Source organism: Poecile atricapillus, chromosome 1 (assembly GCF_030490865.1).
Source record: "Poecile atricapillus isolate bPoeAtr1 chromosome 1, bPoeAtr1.hap1, whole genome shotgun sequence".
Classification (NCBI taxonomy): domain Eukaryota; kingdom Metazoa; phylum Chordata; class Aves; order Passeriformes; family Paridae; genus Poecile; species Poecile atricapillus.
In genome coordinates, this window is record NC_081249.1 from 33222304 (window position 1) to 33239419 (window position 17116).

Here is a 17116-nt window from a genome sequence, read left to right on the forward strand (position 1 = left end):
GTAGACAAAGAAGCTGCTCCCTCTTCTGTAACAGAGGTCAGGTTCTGTCTGTGCTGCACCATGCTGCCCTGGCTCTGCAGACCTGTTCCGTGCTCCTGCTGTTACAGCTTGAACTACAGAATTACTATTTTGTTTGCAGCAACACATGCAGTGGCTGCAACACTGAGTTTTTCAAAAAGAGCCAAAAAAATTACACATTAATGACATTGCTTAAAAACAAAAAAGGGTAGGAGTGAGGCAGGTAGATGGTAATTCACTTTTGTAAAGGCAGGAAATAAAAATTAGGGAAGGTTTTTATAAACTTTCTACCATGCATGTGAAAGTTGGAAATACTTGGGACAGATACTGATTAGTCACTGCTGGATGTTGTTAGGTTTAGTGCTTAGTGTTTAAGAGAAATTAAGATTTTTTTTTTTCCTAGGGCAGAAAAAACCCCCAAGTTACCACTTGTGAAACAAGATTCTGCTGCCTTCCTTTGGTATGAGTCACAACACACAGGAGGGGTGAAGGTGTCAAACAAGAAAAAGGTTTTTAATAAGAACTAATTGGAAATTAAAAAGTTAAACCTTTTGTGCACCTTGCTGCATTTTTCCTTTTAGGTAGGAAAGGTTATGCCAGGCAAAAAATATTTAGTTTCGGTCAAGTCTATAATCCTTCTTTAGAAAATAATAAAAAATTGTGTTATAAAAATGGGAAACAAACATCTCCTAGGACTAATGTCTGAATTGTCCAAAATTTGAACTACTTTCCCCACAGTGATCATAAAGTATGTATTTAATAGTAGCTTTATGGTGTTAAGAGACCAGTTCTCTTACTGCTGAAAGTTAACTGGTAAGAATTAGAAATTATTCACATCATGATTAGTTATTTTTAAATAGTTCTTAAATAAAAAATCAGGCGTTATTAACCATTTCTGCACCAGCGCAGAGCCAAAGGCTCAGGCGTGTGAGATATCCTTAAACCAATGATGATGTCAGCAAATATGAAAGTTGTTTATTTGCTTAATAGAAGCTGGAAGCACAGGGAAGCATCAGGCTGACCAAAAGTCTTCTGTGAACTCAAAGACTGTCTCTTAAAGAAAATAATCTGTTAAACACCTTGTAAAAGACATCCTGCAATAAGCTGGTGTAACAAAGCACAAGTGCCTCTGACTTCTGTCTCCCACGCACCGGGCACCCTTGTGTGCACTCTCACCATGACAGACACCACTCCAGAATGGCAGCTCTCAAGCACAGATGTCCTAGGGAAACCTGTGATTGTGGAAACTTGCTGATAGATTGCCTGGAAAATCTCCATCCTGTTTTGCTGAGGAAATTTCAGTTAATTTCTTTCCTCAAAATCGAGTTCTGTGCCACTCCAATACCTACATATTTCTGACTTCCTGTGTACCTCTTCTGTCAGATGCTCATTTCTACCCACTGTTGGAGTCAGTTCGTGGCTGTGAAGCTCCTGGAAAGAGCTGACTGGGAGAAAAGATGTACCTGTAACCTAACCATGAACAAGTAAGAGGAAAGGAAAAAAACAGGTTCTCAAAGGGATGCATTCTTGGTTTCACACTATGGGTCAGAAACACTAACCAAGTAACACCTCCATGAATCCATATCCTGGGTGAAACACGTCATCTGTCTGTTCTGGCCATCTTAACATCTTAGTTAGGGCTGATCCCAAAGCCAGCTGACAAACTGACAGAATCCTGGAGTAAGCAAGCAGCTTTTGGCAAACCAACTACTTTTGGCTGAATAGTTTGCTTTAAAATTCAACTTCTATAGTTGCAAAGTTTTACGATTTTACTGATGCAGTGTTTGCATTATACAGCAAGTGAAATTTAGCAAATACTTTCCATAATAAATCATGATTAACATCACTAGAGTTTATGTACTGGGATGGATTACACCTGATCACTGTAGTCAAGATTCTCATAAACAAGAATTTCTCATCACTTGTAAACATGTTTGGGTACGCAGGTATGTATTGCAAACCAAAATATAAACTGTGTTAGAAGCTCTCATTAGGAAAGAGTAAACAGACCCCATTCTAATAAAACTTCCACCTTTTAAAAAGATCAGAATCCTATTGGGCACCTCCATGTCAAATAACTTTGAAACTTTTATGTAGCCTATAGAAAGGCTATACTTTAAATAGCCTTCATTTCCATAATTACTGATCTCTGAGAAGAGTTTTGCAAAGAGGAAGAAGAATCAACTGACTAGAAAATTATTCACAAAGCACCAGCAGAGTTTGTTTTCTTTTGTTGTTTTTTTCTCTTTTTTTTTTTTAATAAAGGCAAATTAAGCAATTAAGGCTCTAATACAAACAATTATGCATTGATTTCTAAAAATTTTTTTCTACAGAACCGTTTTTTCTCCTCCACAGCCATTATTTCTATAGCTTCAGGGGAAAATTATACCAGTCCAGTCTAAAATGGCCATCTCGGGACAGGAATGCAAAGAGATTTCAAAAATCTTACAGGATTTTAATCAAAGTGTATAAAATTTTAGTCTAGAAAAATAAGTATGGATTGTATACAGTTACTGTGCTTGGAGACTAGAGAGAACAGTGTGCCACTCAAACGGCACAGGCATACTGAAAAACACAGATGAGAGTATTCTTAAAACTGTTGGTGTGGGTTTTGCTGCTTGCTTTTTTTCTCACACTTTTAGCCTAAAGAGGTGTAAAAAGTATTGTTAGGTGAGAATCTAGTTGCTGGCAAGGGACTGATGAATCGGTGGCTGGAAGCAGCGCACGTGTTCCACGGGTGTGCTCTCTCCATCACCGGACTTCAAATACTTGTCCAAAATAGCAATTATTTCATCATTCAGAATCTGGAACTTGCGAATTCTCTCAACCATTTTCTTCAAAGGCTGCAAACATCAAAAGAACAGACACAGGAATTAGCTTTGGATATGAAAAACGTTAGTCAGAAAAGCAGCAAATGCCGTTACCTCACCTCTCCCAGCAACGTTACAAATGTTTCTCTTGCACTGCTAAGCCAGTGAAAATCCAAGGCGCATTTTGGTTTTTGACAGTGATGCTTTGGGTACAAAGAAGCTGAATTTAAGGCAGCCTTATCATTATGGGAATGAACATATATGAGAGGGAAGGCATTAAGAAAATCTCATATATTTGTGACATTAGAATTCTGTTTGACCAGTTTTCGAACTCCAGCCTTAATGCCTTTATCTTTTGTTTCTGGAAATCCTGGTGCCCTCATTTTCAGCAATTCATTCTGAAAAAGGATTGCCACTCTATATGAATTGTTGTCTTTATTAGTACAGTGAATACAGATGTTTTCAACTCACCACATTCTTGATAACCTCATCTTTGCCATCGTGCTTTTGGACTTTCAACAGGTGGTAGCAGAAATCCAACACATCAAAGCGCCGCTGCTGTCCCAAAAGCACGATGATCATACAGCCAGCCCAATGCAAGCCGTCCCCAAAGCACTGCCTGGAACAGGAAACACACCACAGAGCAGGTTTCAACTACATCTTCAAAACAGTCACAGCAAACACGCTAAATAATAAATACGTTAGACATTCATCTAGAAAGCAAAAGCTCGGGTGTATTGATTATCATTGGAGATATCACAAGCAATTCAAATAGATGCTTAACAAAAAAAACCAGAACTCCCTTCCTCCTTTAATTTCACATAACAGAGTTACTCCAAAAACATTTACTGTCCATGAGACTCCTGTGGCATTACATTTCATTTTCAGTGGAAACCAGGCTTGCGAGGAAAACAAAACAGGAATTCAACACCACTCTGCTCCTTTAGGCCGCAGGCATGAAAGGGAGTAAATGTCCTGTGCTGTTTTCTAATTGCTCAGTTAAAGGCATGTTACAGCTCAACAATTTTTCAATAAGGATATTCTCAAAACCAACAAAACCAAGAACAAACAGTGCCTGGTTAACTTGTTAAATTCCAAGCGCTCATTCCTGCTCTTGATTCAAAGAAATACATGTTAAAAGTTAGATGCACAAATATTCTGCTATTTTATTTAAGCTGGGTGTTCACAGGGGTACAGCCCCTATTGAAAGACACGTGCTAGGGCTGTTTGTCACACCATCATTTGTAATACACTGGCCATACTTAAAATAGAGGGTTATTTTCACTGCAGATACAATAGCATCTGTGTTAGTGGATGATGAGCCCCTTGTGGTGATGGCAGCACTTCTCCCTGGTTTTGCACTAAGCTCTTGCAGACAGGCACACGAACGCCTCCGTTCCAGCCCCACTTCCACGACGGGACAAGCCAAGCACTGTTGCCCCCAGGGGCAGCTGGCAGCACGTACTCCACAGTGAACTCGTGTGTTCCCACGGGGATGCAGTAGACGAACTGCATTGCGCTCCAGAGGCGATGGAATTCCACACACTCATCCACATGCATCACCCCGTTGCTGGGCAGGGGTCCGCGCCAGATGGGATCATCCAGGAAGGAGCGGATCCTTGTCAGGATGACCTCAAACATGGACAGGCCGCAGCAGAGGCGTTCTTTGGTCAGCAAGTCCCCTTCCCTCGCAATTGCTATTTGCTGAAGTGGAGAAAAACAACACGCAAAACCCTGGTAAAAGCCACTTCACCACAAAATTTTACTTAAAAAAAATAAATACAACACATTTTTCAGTTTCACGTGGTTTATGCTAGGAGAAATGTCTTCTGACTTCAAGTGAGGTCAGACACTGCGCACATATATATATATATGTGTGCACAAGAACACTGAGTGCTTTTGGTGGAAATTGCAGGAGGAGCTCCCAGGCTGAACCTTACACTGGGTACATACATACCAATTAGCATTTTTCCCCAAATGTATCACTTCTGGCCCAGTCTCAAATGTTTTAAACTCCTAAGCTTTAATAACCTCACCAAACTAATTGAAGCAGCTGGATGTGCAGGTTGAAGTTCTGACAGAGCTATCAGGACAGGCTTTCTAAAGCTCAGAAATTTCTTGAATTGCCTCTGACACAAATGAGAGAGATTACCTGGGGTGTGCCAAGTCTTTCAATGAGAGGAACCAAATGTAGTGAAGCATATTTTGATTCCAGTCTCTTCATTTTAGCATCAAGTCTTTCACCCTCTGAAAGGAAAAAGAAGTGAAGAGCGCAATTATAAATTGCAATTAACCAAGAGAATTCTTATTTTAACACACTCTTTATTCAGTGAGGAAGAAAACAGAGTTCTTTTTAGGCAATTTAAGTATTAAATAGCTGGTTAATCTTTCACTTTTAGAGAAATACATATTTTAAAATGCTACATTACATGTGCAAACAGAAAGAAGGATTTGTAGAGTACATCTAATTAACTAAATTCAAGGAAGAATATAAGGCTCTGTTATGCTGCTGCTGCCAAGATATTTGATCCCCACTTGTACTGAGACAACTAAGTTGTCTTTACACATAAAATGTTTATCTCTAGAAGGTGAGGTAAAATGAGGATGGAGTCGTGTACAGCAAGGCTAAAAAGCAGCTGGCACTTCCTCAGCACTGGCAAGTAAGAAATGTTCTCTGGAAATGGGAAAACACTGTTTGTAATGGTCTGGTTAGTTTTATGTAAAGATGCAAGCAGCTACTGTGAGCTTGGAGATATTCTCTGAGTTTTGTAGCTGATGGGATTTCTCCAAGCAGAACAAATCAGCTGCTTCAGCAATGAGAAATGGAAAAGGAAGGAGACAGAGGTGAAACACAAAGAAAGGGCAAGGGGGATGGGGTGATAGCTCACTTTCTGATGATGAAAGATGAGGAGAGCAGATACCATAGGAAGCAATCCTGCAAATACTCAGTACTGCATACTCAGTTTGGTGAAAAGGAAATGAAAAATCTACAGGGACCACTTTTATTTACTTACTTGCTGACAGACTCCCTACACCACATTTAACTGACAGTTCAATAAGCTAAACAGCAGCTTCAAAAAAGCCTCTCACCATATATCCACAAAGCAGGATAATGCTGCCCTGGGCAACCATCCTGCTTTTCCCTGTCTATGGCATTCCTCCTCTTCCCCTTGTAATTTGCACAGAACACCACCAGGAAACATTTGTTTTTTCAGCCAGGCAAACAGGCCTGGATCTGATACCTCTGTCCTGTAATTACAAGCGTTGTGGTGGAGGAGGTGGTTACTGAAACCACAGCAGCAGGAAGGAAAAGGGGAATGCATTACTCAAGGAAGGTATTTTCACTTTGCCAATACCTTTGACGTGAACCCTGGGCAGGATGTTTTGGAATGGCGCTGCGTGCAACAGGTCACACACTTCCTCTAGAGACTAGGACAAAAAGAAAACGAGAGGCATTTAGGACAGAAGCATCAATCCCCAAACCACACCAGACCCCCACAACAGGATTCCAAGCGCTGGCTGATGCCACTGCAGAAACACCAGAGGGCAGGCAACCTCTGTCACCACGGCAGCGAGCTGCTCCCAGCCCTGCCTCTCCTCATGCATCCCTCCCAAGACCACTCCATTTCACCAGGGTACTCTGAACTCCCAAATAAACTCCAGCAACTCCCCTCCCAACCTTGGCTGGCAGTTCATAAAGGGCAGGGTATTTATTAAATGAACTAATGCAGAATGAGTAATTTTGGTGGGAAAGTGGCAGACAGCTCCAAAGAGACAAAAAGGGGAAGAAGATGACTCACTGCTTGGTTATTTTTACTAGAGCCACAACCCATTATCCTAATGGGAGCGTCTCCCTGCCAGGCAGGCAGAGACTTGTGACAGCAGCAGAGAATCACGTCTTAGGAAGTATTTTACATCTTTAGGGACAAGGGAAAGGAAGGCAGATGTCTTCTGTTTCTTTGCTCCTGTCTCTACACACAGGAAAAATGAAGAGATGACCAGAAGCAGATGCATGACTTTGCTACGACCCTCTCCTCGTTTTTGAAGCAGAGACCTTACTAATTTGTAATTCCTCAACACTAATATTAGAAAAGTTGGTCATCGTCCATACTCTCAGCAAGGCTAGGGTGCTGGGGCTCATGTGCCTTTTCCAGGTCTAATTCCTTGATGTCAACCAGGGAAATGCACGTGTTAGGCAGTCAGGATGAACAAGACCCAACCACTATCACAGATATACTCAGAATTACACTTTGCACTGTGCTGAAATCTAGGTTAGTTATGAGGGATGACCACAGCGGAAGAATACTGAAATACATGACAGGACATGGGGGCCTGACTGAGGACAAAAACAAGAGAGGCAGTGAGCACGGGTGTGTGACTGGAAAGGATAACCTCAGTGGTGTCCCACAGAAGGCACCTCCATGCTGGTGTCACTCTGGTACACCCTCAATCCTCCCAAGAGGGAGTGACAACCCTTGCCTGTCTGGCCTTTCACCATGCACAAACTCTGAATCCAAAGCAATCCAGCTTCTCTCATCTTGTTACAGCTGCACCATTACTGACTACAGGTATGCTGCTTGTCACCTGGCCCTAAAACTACTCTCTGACATGAGGGAAGGATCCTATAACATCATGAGCAGGAACCCTGAGGAACAGCATGTCTTCATTACCTTATCTAACACCAACAGCTTTAATACCCCCTAGAGAAGCCTTCTGTGAGGGTTTATTTTTGTCCAACAGCAGGCCCCCAGCCAGCTTGCTGAGGAAATGACGTGGCCGGTTTGCAGTCAGCAAAGATCTCTGCGTGCTGCCCAACCTCAGCAGCACTGTGAGCTTGCACAGCCTGGGCAGGGTGCCTGTATGCACAGCAGGAAGAGACCCCCCAACACAACATTCAACAGCACCATGCGGGTAAAGAAAGGGAAGCCAGCACACTTGTTGCTGTTCTGATCCATTATCAATGCCCACCTTTCCCCTGTAAGCACCCAAAAGCACTGAAAACAAAGCAATTACAGGTCTGGGCATCTTGTTTGAACAGCAAATAGTAATTACATGGAAGAAGGGTGGGAAAATAAAACTGAAGGTAGGGATAAAGATCAATTGTAGCACTGTGCCCTCAGGAGTGGGCAGGTGTAAGGTAGACTCTAGATATATCAGAAGCAGCTCAAACACATCAGAAACACATTTCACAGCTTGATTCAGGCTAGGACAGATGAGTGAATTTCTGCACCACTGTCAGCCATCCAGGCAGCAAGAAGGATGTCCAAGGATGTCCACGTTAACCCTGTGATGTTTCAGACCTCAACAGGAATGATATGCAGGAAAGGAATACAGCAGTACCAGATGCACAATTTGCTGACATAAAGAGTGGCCACACTGTGGCTGGCTGCAGGAGTGCCATATGTGATTTTAATTTACGGTGAAGATTGCAATGTCAGATCCTCAGGTACCACGCAAGAGGCGACGTCTCTCACCCAGCAAAGTCAGGCATCACCATGTCTAACAGACATGAAAGCCTCTGCAAGACTGTAAGAGATGAGTGCAGGGAACTGTTTCTATCCATCTGCCCATCAGTAACAGCAAACTCACAGATTTCAACCTTGTTATTGATGACGTTAGTAACAAAAATATGAGAGTACATTCTGAGAGACAGATGGATTTTAAACTAGCACAGCAGGCACCTACCAGACTCTGTTCAATGAGAAGGCAAAACAGGACAGCATTTCCCACTTCCCGTAAATTCTGGAAGCAGACAGTCTTCAGTTCTGCATATTCAACAATGTCCTTCAACTGATGGTGAAAAAACTCCAAGATACCTGAAATCAGAAGAGAAGCAAAAAAAAAGTCTCAGGAGCCAGAATGTAATCAAGTGATGACCACACAGGCACACTGTTACCTCAGGAAAGCTGACAAGATACCAGCAATGTGAATAAGAATCCTAGAGATCAGGATTAATTTCAATTTCTGCTTCAAAAGCCCTTTTCTAACCAATTTGTCTATTCAAAGGTTGCACAAAAGTGCATCCATACATTGTTTGAGAACACAAATAACCGAGGGTGCAGGTTTAGAGTTCTCTGTCCATGTGTCAGCACATGAGATTTTATCTCCAGATGTGCAGCCTACAGGAAATGGAAGGGAGCAGCATTTAAATGCATTAAAACTCAGAGATTATGAAGTGTAAAGCCAGTGCACTGACCTTTTTAACTAGATAAATCATGCAAAGTGGAGTGCCTAACTTTTCACTGCTGGAAAAGGAACTGAATATGAGAGGTAAGAGAAAAAATTGTCAAGAGCATGAAGAGAGACTAGAGCTCTCATCTACTTTAAGTCCTGTTCCAGCCACCACTCCCCAGCCTGCTGCACCACTGACAAACTCAATTGACATTTGCTGTTTTCATGGATGACAGAGCCAGCAAGGAGCAGAGAGCTCAGACACAGGGAAGAGAGGTAGTGTCAGGCTATGGCTCTGACAGTGCCACAGGGTCAGAGGTGCTCTCCAATCTCTCAAAGCAAATACAGAGATCACAAGTCAAGGTGTGCAGGCAAGGGTACGTCAGATCCTGCTGACAAGCACAACCAGAACACAGTTTCTGTCAAAGTTTTGCAAAAGTTGTTAAAACCAGCTAAAATTATGATTTTCAAATCCACATAGTTTATATAAACATGCATATTTTTTATCAAACTTCCCCTAAAAAATGGTGATGCAAAACATGCTGGTGGACTTCCAGATCCTTGACTTCCAGCCCCAGAAAGGCTGCAGAGTCCCTTGGTTAGAGAGAAGCCCAGGAAACCACAGGCTCAGTAGCTTCTGCAGAGCCCCAGTCTGGTTACCTTTCAGAGGTTAAAGCCATGTGCAGGATGAGAGAGGAAGAGAACTACACTAGGTCAGACAGCTCTTCAGCTTTTAAAAATTAATTCTTAGCAGCATTTCTCCATCTTTCTGCACATGCCTGTCCCTTCTAAAAACCCACCAAAATACTTGACTGAGAAGAAAATGTATAATAAAAAGTGTCCAAATTGCATGCGGCACATGGCAGTGGCAGTTCATTCCCATTACACTGAAACAAGCCAGATAAATCTCCATCCGGCTACACCTAAAGCAATTGAGAGAAGACAAGGAAAGAGAACATAGATGCCCTTCAGCACCTTCCCATGAGTTCCTTTGACACAACTGATGAACACTTCTCATGCAGGAGATCACACTTGGCTAACTACCCAATGAGGCAATGGCTGGAGGGAGCACACAAACATGAAATCCAGCCTGCAGCATATCTCTTGCAAGGAAATTCCTCAAGTTCAGCAGAGGAACTTGAAAACATACAGTGAAGGAAAGAATTACATAGGTAACCTACACACCTCTACAGAAAGCCTCATATCATTAAAATTCATAATACAAAATATCAGTAAAGTGCATCATGAGGGGATGCACAGCTGGATCTGTTACATCTCAAAGAACTCTTTGTCAATAGAAAATTAACAGTAAATGAGTGTCCCCACATGTATTCAGTGGAGGTGAATTTCAGACCTAACTTTAGTACTTTGGCGACTTGAGAGAAAAACAGAACTGAAAAACAAGCGAGTGCTTGCTGAGTTTAATTTATTCCATGGTAACACATTTACAACTAGCTAAAAAGCAAACAATGCCAGCACATCACCAATTCCCACCTCCCCACAAAACGGGGACTGTGGAATGGAAAAGCTGTGGGAAAGGCTGTCAGAATTCATTGAACACTGCAGGATACCAGCCAGTTACAATCCCCAGGTGGGTGAGGAGCAGTGAACACTTGTGTTTTGTGTTTGTCATTTAACCACACCTGCCCACCGTGGCAATGGGACGCTGCAGTGCTGAATGCTGGGACTTCCATTTTAAAGATGAGACTGAAAAGGTTGAAAATTTTTCCTCAAAAAGTTTTTGATGCTAGAAAGAAAATGTCAAGTTAGGGAACTGAAATCAGCTTTATCACAAATGTCCAGTGTGTCTTAGTTTCATACCCTAGTATTTCTTTTGTGTTTGTTGGTGAAAGGATTTCCACATCTAGAAAGAAAGGACTTCTAAGGATGAACTGCTAGAAGTCAAATACTCTCCTCATTCCAAGACTTCCTGCAAACAAAAGTCTGATGCGTTATGCTGGATTTAAGTCTGTGCCATAGAGGAAATCAAACTAGAACAATGTTTCTGTTCTCATGATCTGTGCCACATACACAGAGATTGATGGTGAGCCAACAGAAGGCCTGGAAGACTCCCTGAAACACCATGAGGAACTGTAGACTTCCTGCACAGGGTCACCATGAAGAGAAAACACTATCTGAGCAAACAGGATGTTGGTGACATGCATGGTCATGGCCATGCTCTTCCCTTTAGCTTGTATGGTGGGTGGGTGGGGAGCAGCTTGGTGAAAAACAAAAGCTGAGCAGAACAGCAAGGAAGATTCTGCTGCTGCAACACTGAAAAAAACACTGGTAATGACAGGGATGGAAAAGAGTAGAGTTTTCAGACTCCACTCAATCTCCGACCATGCCTGTGGGTTTTGTGGGGAGTTTCAGAAGAAAGGCTGACATCTGAAAACACAAGAAATATTTTTTCATGGGAAGTGAAATCCTGAGAATAACCCATGTCACCTAAAGCGAATAAAAAAGAGCAGGATAGCACAGAGAGAAACCATGAGCAGCACAAAGAAGTGTGACCAGACACAAGGGAGTCATACTGAAAGTGTGACTGAAACAAAAATGAGACATTAAGTCCACCCAAAAGCAGCAGGATAGTAAAAGTCAAAGAGGCTTGAGGTTCATACTATAAAAATTACTCCAGGTGACAAGAGCCCATTTCAAAGTCCTTAACAAAGTTCCTTAATTCTTCAAAGTCCCAGTCTCCATATACAGATATATAAATATGCACACCCACACACATTCATGAACAAATTGTGATATTATTTTGAATATCTGACAGCCAGTATTTAGCATTCAGGTGTTCCAAATGCTGCCATCATTAGTGTACTTCTTCCCTTTAGATCAAGAGCTTGATTTACCAGCAAAACAGAAGAAAGTTTACAGAGCTACATGGTCTATTTCTGATGAAAGACCAATCTGCTCCCAAGTGGAGTCCTGTGGCAGAAATACATCATCAAGTTTTCATTAATGTTTGAGCAATGCCATTCAAAATTGCACTTTTATGCACAGTACACAGAAGTGTATTTTTATGAAAGACTATGCACGCCAACTAAAGCCCTGGAAAAAAGAACAAGTGTCTTAGGAAAGTTAATTTCACTTAATTGCCTGCAATCTTCCTTCTTCCTCTATTTCTGTTGGAGGGTGGAATTCATAAGTTACTAAGTTAGTTATATATACACAGAATTTTGCAAGGTAAATGAATCAAGGTTTTTTGCTCCTCCTCTTACAGAAAGAAGTTTTAATTAAATCCCTCTATTCCTGCAGATGGGACGACATTAGGTGTCATAGTAATTGATTATATAAACCCAGTTTCTGATTTACACAGATCTCAACAGAAGCGAAGACTTTTGGTCTAGAATAGATACAGTACAGAAGATTAGTAAAGGATTAGGGTCCCTATCTGCTCAATCAAATCCTATCTCAACAGCACTCAAACAGCAGATGCCAAGTTTCAGCTGTGCAGTCTGTACACTGATTAATTTAGGAAGTCAGAGCAAATCAACACATGCAACTCAAAGCTGGTTGGATTCCTTCACTTTGGTCACCTTTCATTTCTCAATTCACACCTACAGACTGAAATCAAACATATTTCAGAGCTTGTAACAATTTTGGTACCTAAAAGATTAGGACAAAAATGAGCTATTAATTCTAGAACTGAATCAAACAAATCAGATCTTGATTATAATTCTTGGTCTAGTCCTGTTTTGGGTTATTTTCTGCAAAGAACTGACTTGACTATTATCAAAATCTACTAATCTGCTATAGCAAAGCTGCTCCCAAGAAACTGGGTGCTAGAATGACCTTTAGATTATATTCACTTTCATAAAGAGCTTCAGATGCTGCATCCAAATACTTCTTTGGCTTACAAGAGACATCATTAACTCTGCATATCAACAGTGATGGCATTCATTCCCTTCAATGGGAATTCATCAGGTTTAAGCACATAAACGTGCCCAGGAATTATGACCATGGAGCCTGTGCACTGTATTTATTTTGCTAGAAAGAAATATTCCACTGTTCTGTGTATCTAATGAGTTCATAATGCCCTCTTAAAATCATCAAGGTGATCTGGGTTTCCCCTAAATTCTTTCAAATAGTCTGTGATGCCTTCCCAAATCTTTCTCCACTGACAGTTTCAGGAAGACCTATGAATACATTTCTTTCATCCAAAGCAGATTTAAGCCATTGTGCCCTCACTTGAATTATTCTCCTCCTTATCTGAGTTTGATCAGAAACCTGCAATAATAGGTGGAATTACAAACCCTTGCACTATGCCCCAAGTGATGCTTCCCTGCAGCCTCCAGCCACTGCTGCCCTTCCCCATGCTTCCCAGCCCAGGCTTGCTGCAGTTCTTATTAGACTCTGACCTGAAGTATTCCAGAAAAAGAAGGGGTGGAAGACTCTTTTTTGCCAGACTGCTGTGCAGAAACAGCTCTCAAAGTGTTGCCAGCAGCACCATCAGCTCAGGGAGAGACAGGAACACAGCAGCTGGTGGCACGGGGCTTTGGAGGGCTTCCCCAAACTGCCATGCCAACTCGTGGGATTTCAAGAGGTCATGGCCTGGAATAACAAGTGCTTTGTCCTGCACCACCTTTGAGTGTTCTGTTTCTTTGGTTTGGTTTTGTTAATTTCTTTTTTTAAAAAAAGAAGAAACACAGAAATATTACACTTAGGAAAAAATACACAATTTGGCTACTTTCTCATGAAGTTTATATCTTTCTAAGGTCATTGAGCTTCTAAAAAGTTTATTTTGGAAGGGTGGTATACCACTTGCAAAAGCCTCATCTCACAACAGAGCTGACAAACTACTTTTTCTCATGGTATTCAACGACACTTCAGAGTGGCAGGATATTCATTCATCAAAAGCAGAAAATACATGTTCAAATACTCAAAAAATAACAGAAGAAAACATTATCCTCCAAGATGAAATTTCTAAGCTTAAACTCTTACAAAGCAAATACTGCTTGAAGAGCTTTAGCAACTTTAAAAGGTCCCTTTAAAAATCCTTATGCTTAATGTATTTTTAGACAAATATTTTTATGTCTACAAGATGAACAAGTTCCCCACTGCTTTAGACTGTTCCTATGGAAACAAACCCTTTGGCAAAGAGGAGTCCTGAACAACTCTGATGCCACTGTCTGTACCCTGCTCCTTTTAGCAGCAATAAATCACCATTTAGAAATCCACAAGTCTAGAAGGCTGATTATGTACGGAGCCAAGGAGTTGCAATCAGCAAAGTCCAAACAAAACTCTCCAAAATGAAAAGTCTGAAGTGCATGAAAGAGCTAGAGGCTTACTTACTGACCATGCTTAAATCACTTTGCAAGTGGAGAATGGACTCAGGAAATTAATTCTGAATTAATAAATGCATGTTACCTCTAGAGAGATGCAAATCTACATACTTCATTCTAAAGACTGTAATCACAGCTTTGGTCTGTATATGTAGGTTGTGCCAGTTATAAAGAAGTTATTAAATTATTTGTTATGAAAGAACAGAAACAGCAAACAGACATACCCCACAGCACTCACTACTAAAACTATCAACTTCTGAGGAAGCTTTTGGAGGCAGAGGAGGGAACAGACAACAGCTCGTGTGTATTGCCTTGCATTTTCTGTGACAAAACACATAAACAAGGTGTGGCAGACTGCTAAAGATGAGAATTTAGCACAGAAACAAGAGGACGGTGACCGAAGGAAGCACGCTTTGAGCCTGCCCTTCTACAGTCTGGCAGTTCCTCTCCCGATAAAGGTGAAAATCTACAGCACATCCTCATCACAGAGAACATTTTCCTTTATCAGCCAGTGCTGTTCCAAGGGCAGACAGCTCCATCATGGGGAGGTGTCAGAGCACAGGGCAGTTTTCCCTTGATGTGACAGAGCGATGGAGGTGTCCTGATCTTCCCCAAGCCTTTTCTGTCTGGTGACTTGGAAAGCAAAGGGAGAGACGGCATGAGAGTGCTATAAAGGGTGTTTCTGCATTTCTTGGAAGAGACTCTCCAGGGGGTTATTATGTGTCCTCTGCTAGAAATAGTTCAGAACATGAAAACTCCATGTGTTAAGACAAAACCTTACAGCAACAGGGTCAGTAAAAGAGCAGAGAATCAGGTGGGGTTTTGAGATCCGGTCCAATTCTAAAACTCAGTATGATATTCCATTGTAAAACCAAGAGTTACTTTGATCTCTTGGTACAGTAGGCATCTAAACAAATGACAATTCTTTTGGAAGAGTAAATATGAGGAGAAAATAGTGTGTTACCATTGCACCAGTAAAGTTTTGCCTTTCCTATAGGATGGATTGTCTTTCAACCTTAACAGAAAGATTTCTCCTAAAATCCCTGGGCATCTCCTGCCAAATATTTAGCCCTTAAAGGTGAAGATTTCTGGCAAGCTTCCTTATGTCACCTGTAGCATCACAGATCCTGGTGATGCATTATCTGTATTTGAGAATACCTACTGCTTCTGCAGTCAGACCTTAATGAATGGCTAAAAGCCCCAGAGAGATTATTTTTATACTCCTACCTACCATGATTCATCCATTTCTATGCTCCAGGGAGAAAAACAGGAAGGAAACACTTAGTAAGACCTCAATTTCGTTTAACATTGGTAATGAACGTCAAGCAAGCTGTGGGAAGCAGAAAAAACCCAACCTCATTCCAGTTGGAGTGGCATTTAATAAAACTAAGTAACTCTGGAAAAATAAACTCGGGAGGTGGGTGGCACATGGAAGGACTAATTTGTGTTAATTAGAAGTTGTGGAGGAGGAATATTTTGAAGGGGAAAGCAGATTCAGAATTTCAGGGAACAATGTGATAAATACTAATTAGCCAATTATTTCTCCATAGTGGCAAGCAGCTTTCAATGCCATTTCTTCTTCTGCAACTGTCACACCTCCTGTCGAGAGGCTAAGATGCACCCCACACAAGCCTCAGACATAACTTTTCTGGCAGGACCAGTTTGCCTCCCAGCACCTTTTATCCTGCATTTGGTGAGGGCAAAAGGAATAGAAGCTGTTCCAGAGAACTGGATTATCTAAATTAGACATTTAGGCAGAAAAAATGCGAGAGGCTAACTTGCTGAGACAAAAGCTCAACACGTTTATGAGAAAGATGAGAAACAGAAACTATTGTGGACATCCCATCTCAAGATAAATTATGTTATAAGGCTGTCTCTATGTGGACTGTCATCCTTTTTCCCCACATACAGAAGTCTTAAAACTTCATTGAGTAGTTTCAAAAAGCACAGCATTCAATGATTCTTTTTATGGGGAAAAAAAAGGAAACTACAAACCAAAGCCAGGTGAAAAACTGATGATCAGGAGAAAAAGGAGGGAGGGAAAGACAGATATAAGACTTTCAGAAGACAGTGGTTAGTATCATCTTATTAAGGCTGCTAAGGTAGAACAAAAACTAACCTGGAGAACCATACTCATGTCTTGGTAACCTACAGATCTTAGGCATCACTTCCATTAGGGTCTTGACATACTGAAGAATGGTCCCTTGTAGCTAAGAGAAAACAGATGTATGCAAACATGTCAGTGCTGTTGAACCATGAAACTTTACAACAAACTGCATTCAAACTATACATGGACCGAAGCAGCTCTAAAAATCTTGCATTTGATTCTGCCAGTCATCATCTTTAAAAACGCAACTTTTTCCAATTTAAAGAGTTCACACGGCATCAGCCACCTTTGTGGCATAACAGCTAAGACCAGGAAGGTAAAAAAAGAGGAAAACATGTTTTTCTCTTACAGACTCTTTACTGTCTAACTAACTTTTATTTTTTTGCTTAAAAGGTTGCATTTGAATGCTTTCAAAACCATTCAAAAACCATGTGAATGCGTTCAAAAGCCACATGAAAAAGGCCTTATGAATAGGAATGTCTGCAACAGCCCAAACTGGTTCTTCTGGACATACCAGTTGAGCTAGTCCCAGCCTCCAGTCAGCTTGTCTTCCTACCACTAGATACCTCTCTCTTATCTGTCCCCCTACATCTAGGCATCCAAGCAGATGCCACTTTTAATGAACTGAGACAATTTACCACTAACTTATTAAAAAAACCCCTCTGGTGAAACACAGCAAGCCAATACTTGACACTCAAATCCTGAAAAATATAAGTGTTTTC

At 41.3% G+C, this 17116-nt stretch overlaps 1 protein-coding gene across 2 annotated transcripts in view; it reads right to left on the reverse strand.

Annotated features, from left to right (window-relative positions):
• Positions 1-2262: 2262 nt before the first annotated feature.
• CYFIP1 (cytoplasmic FMR1 interacting protein 1) overlaps positions 2263-17116 on the reverse strand; it is a 74079-nt gene continuing 59225 nt past the window's right edge. For both annotated transcript variants that reach the window (XM_058830019.1, XM_058830020.1), the window contains exons 25-31: positions 16407-16497; positions 8514-8644; positions 6185-6257; positions 4981-5075; positions 4294-4532; positions 3300-3447; positions 2263-2861 (exon numbers count right to left, since the gene is read on the reverse strand). In XM_058830019.1, coding sequence (XP_058686002.1) covers positions 2697-2861; positions 3300-3447; positions 4294-4532; positions 4981-5075; positions 6185-6257; positions 8514-8644; positions 16407-16497 — 942 coding nt within the window. In that variant the 3' untranslated portion in view covers positions 2263-2696. The remainder of the gene's footprint in view (positions 2862-3299; positions 3448-4293; positions 4533-4980; positions 5076-6184; positions 6258-8513; positions 8645-16406; positions 16498-17116) is intronic.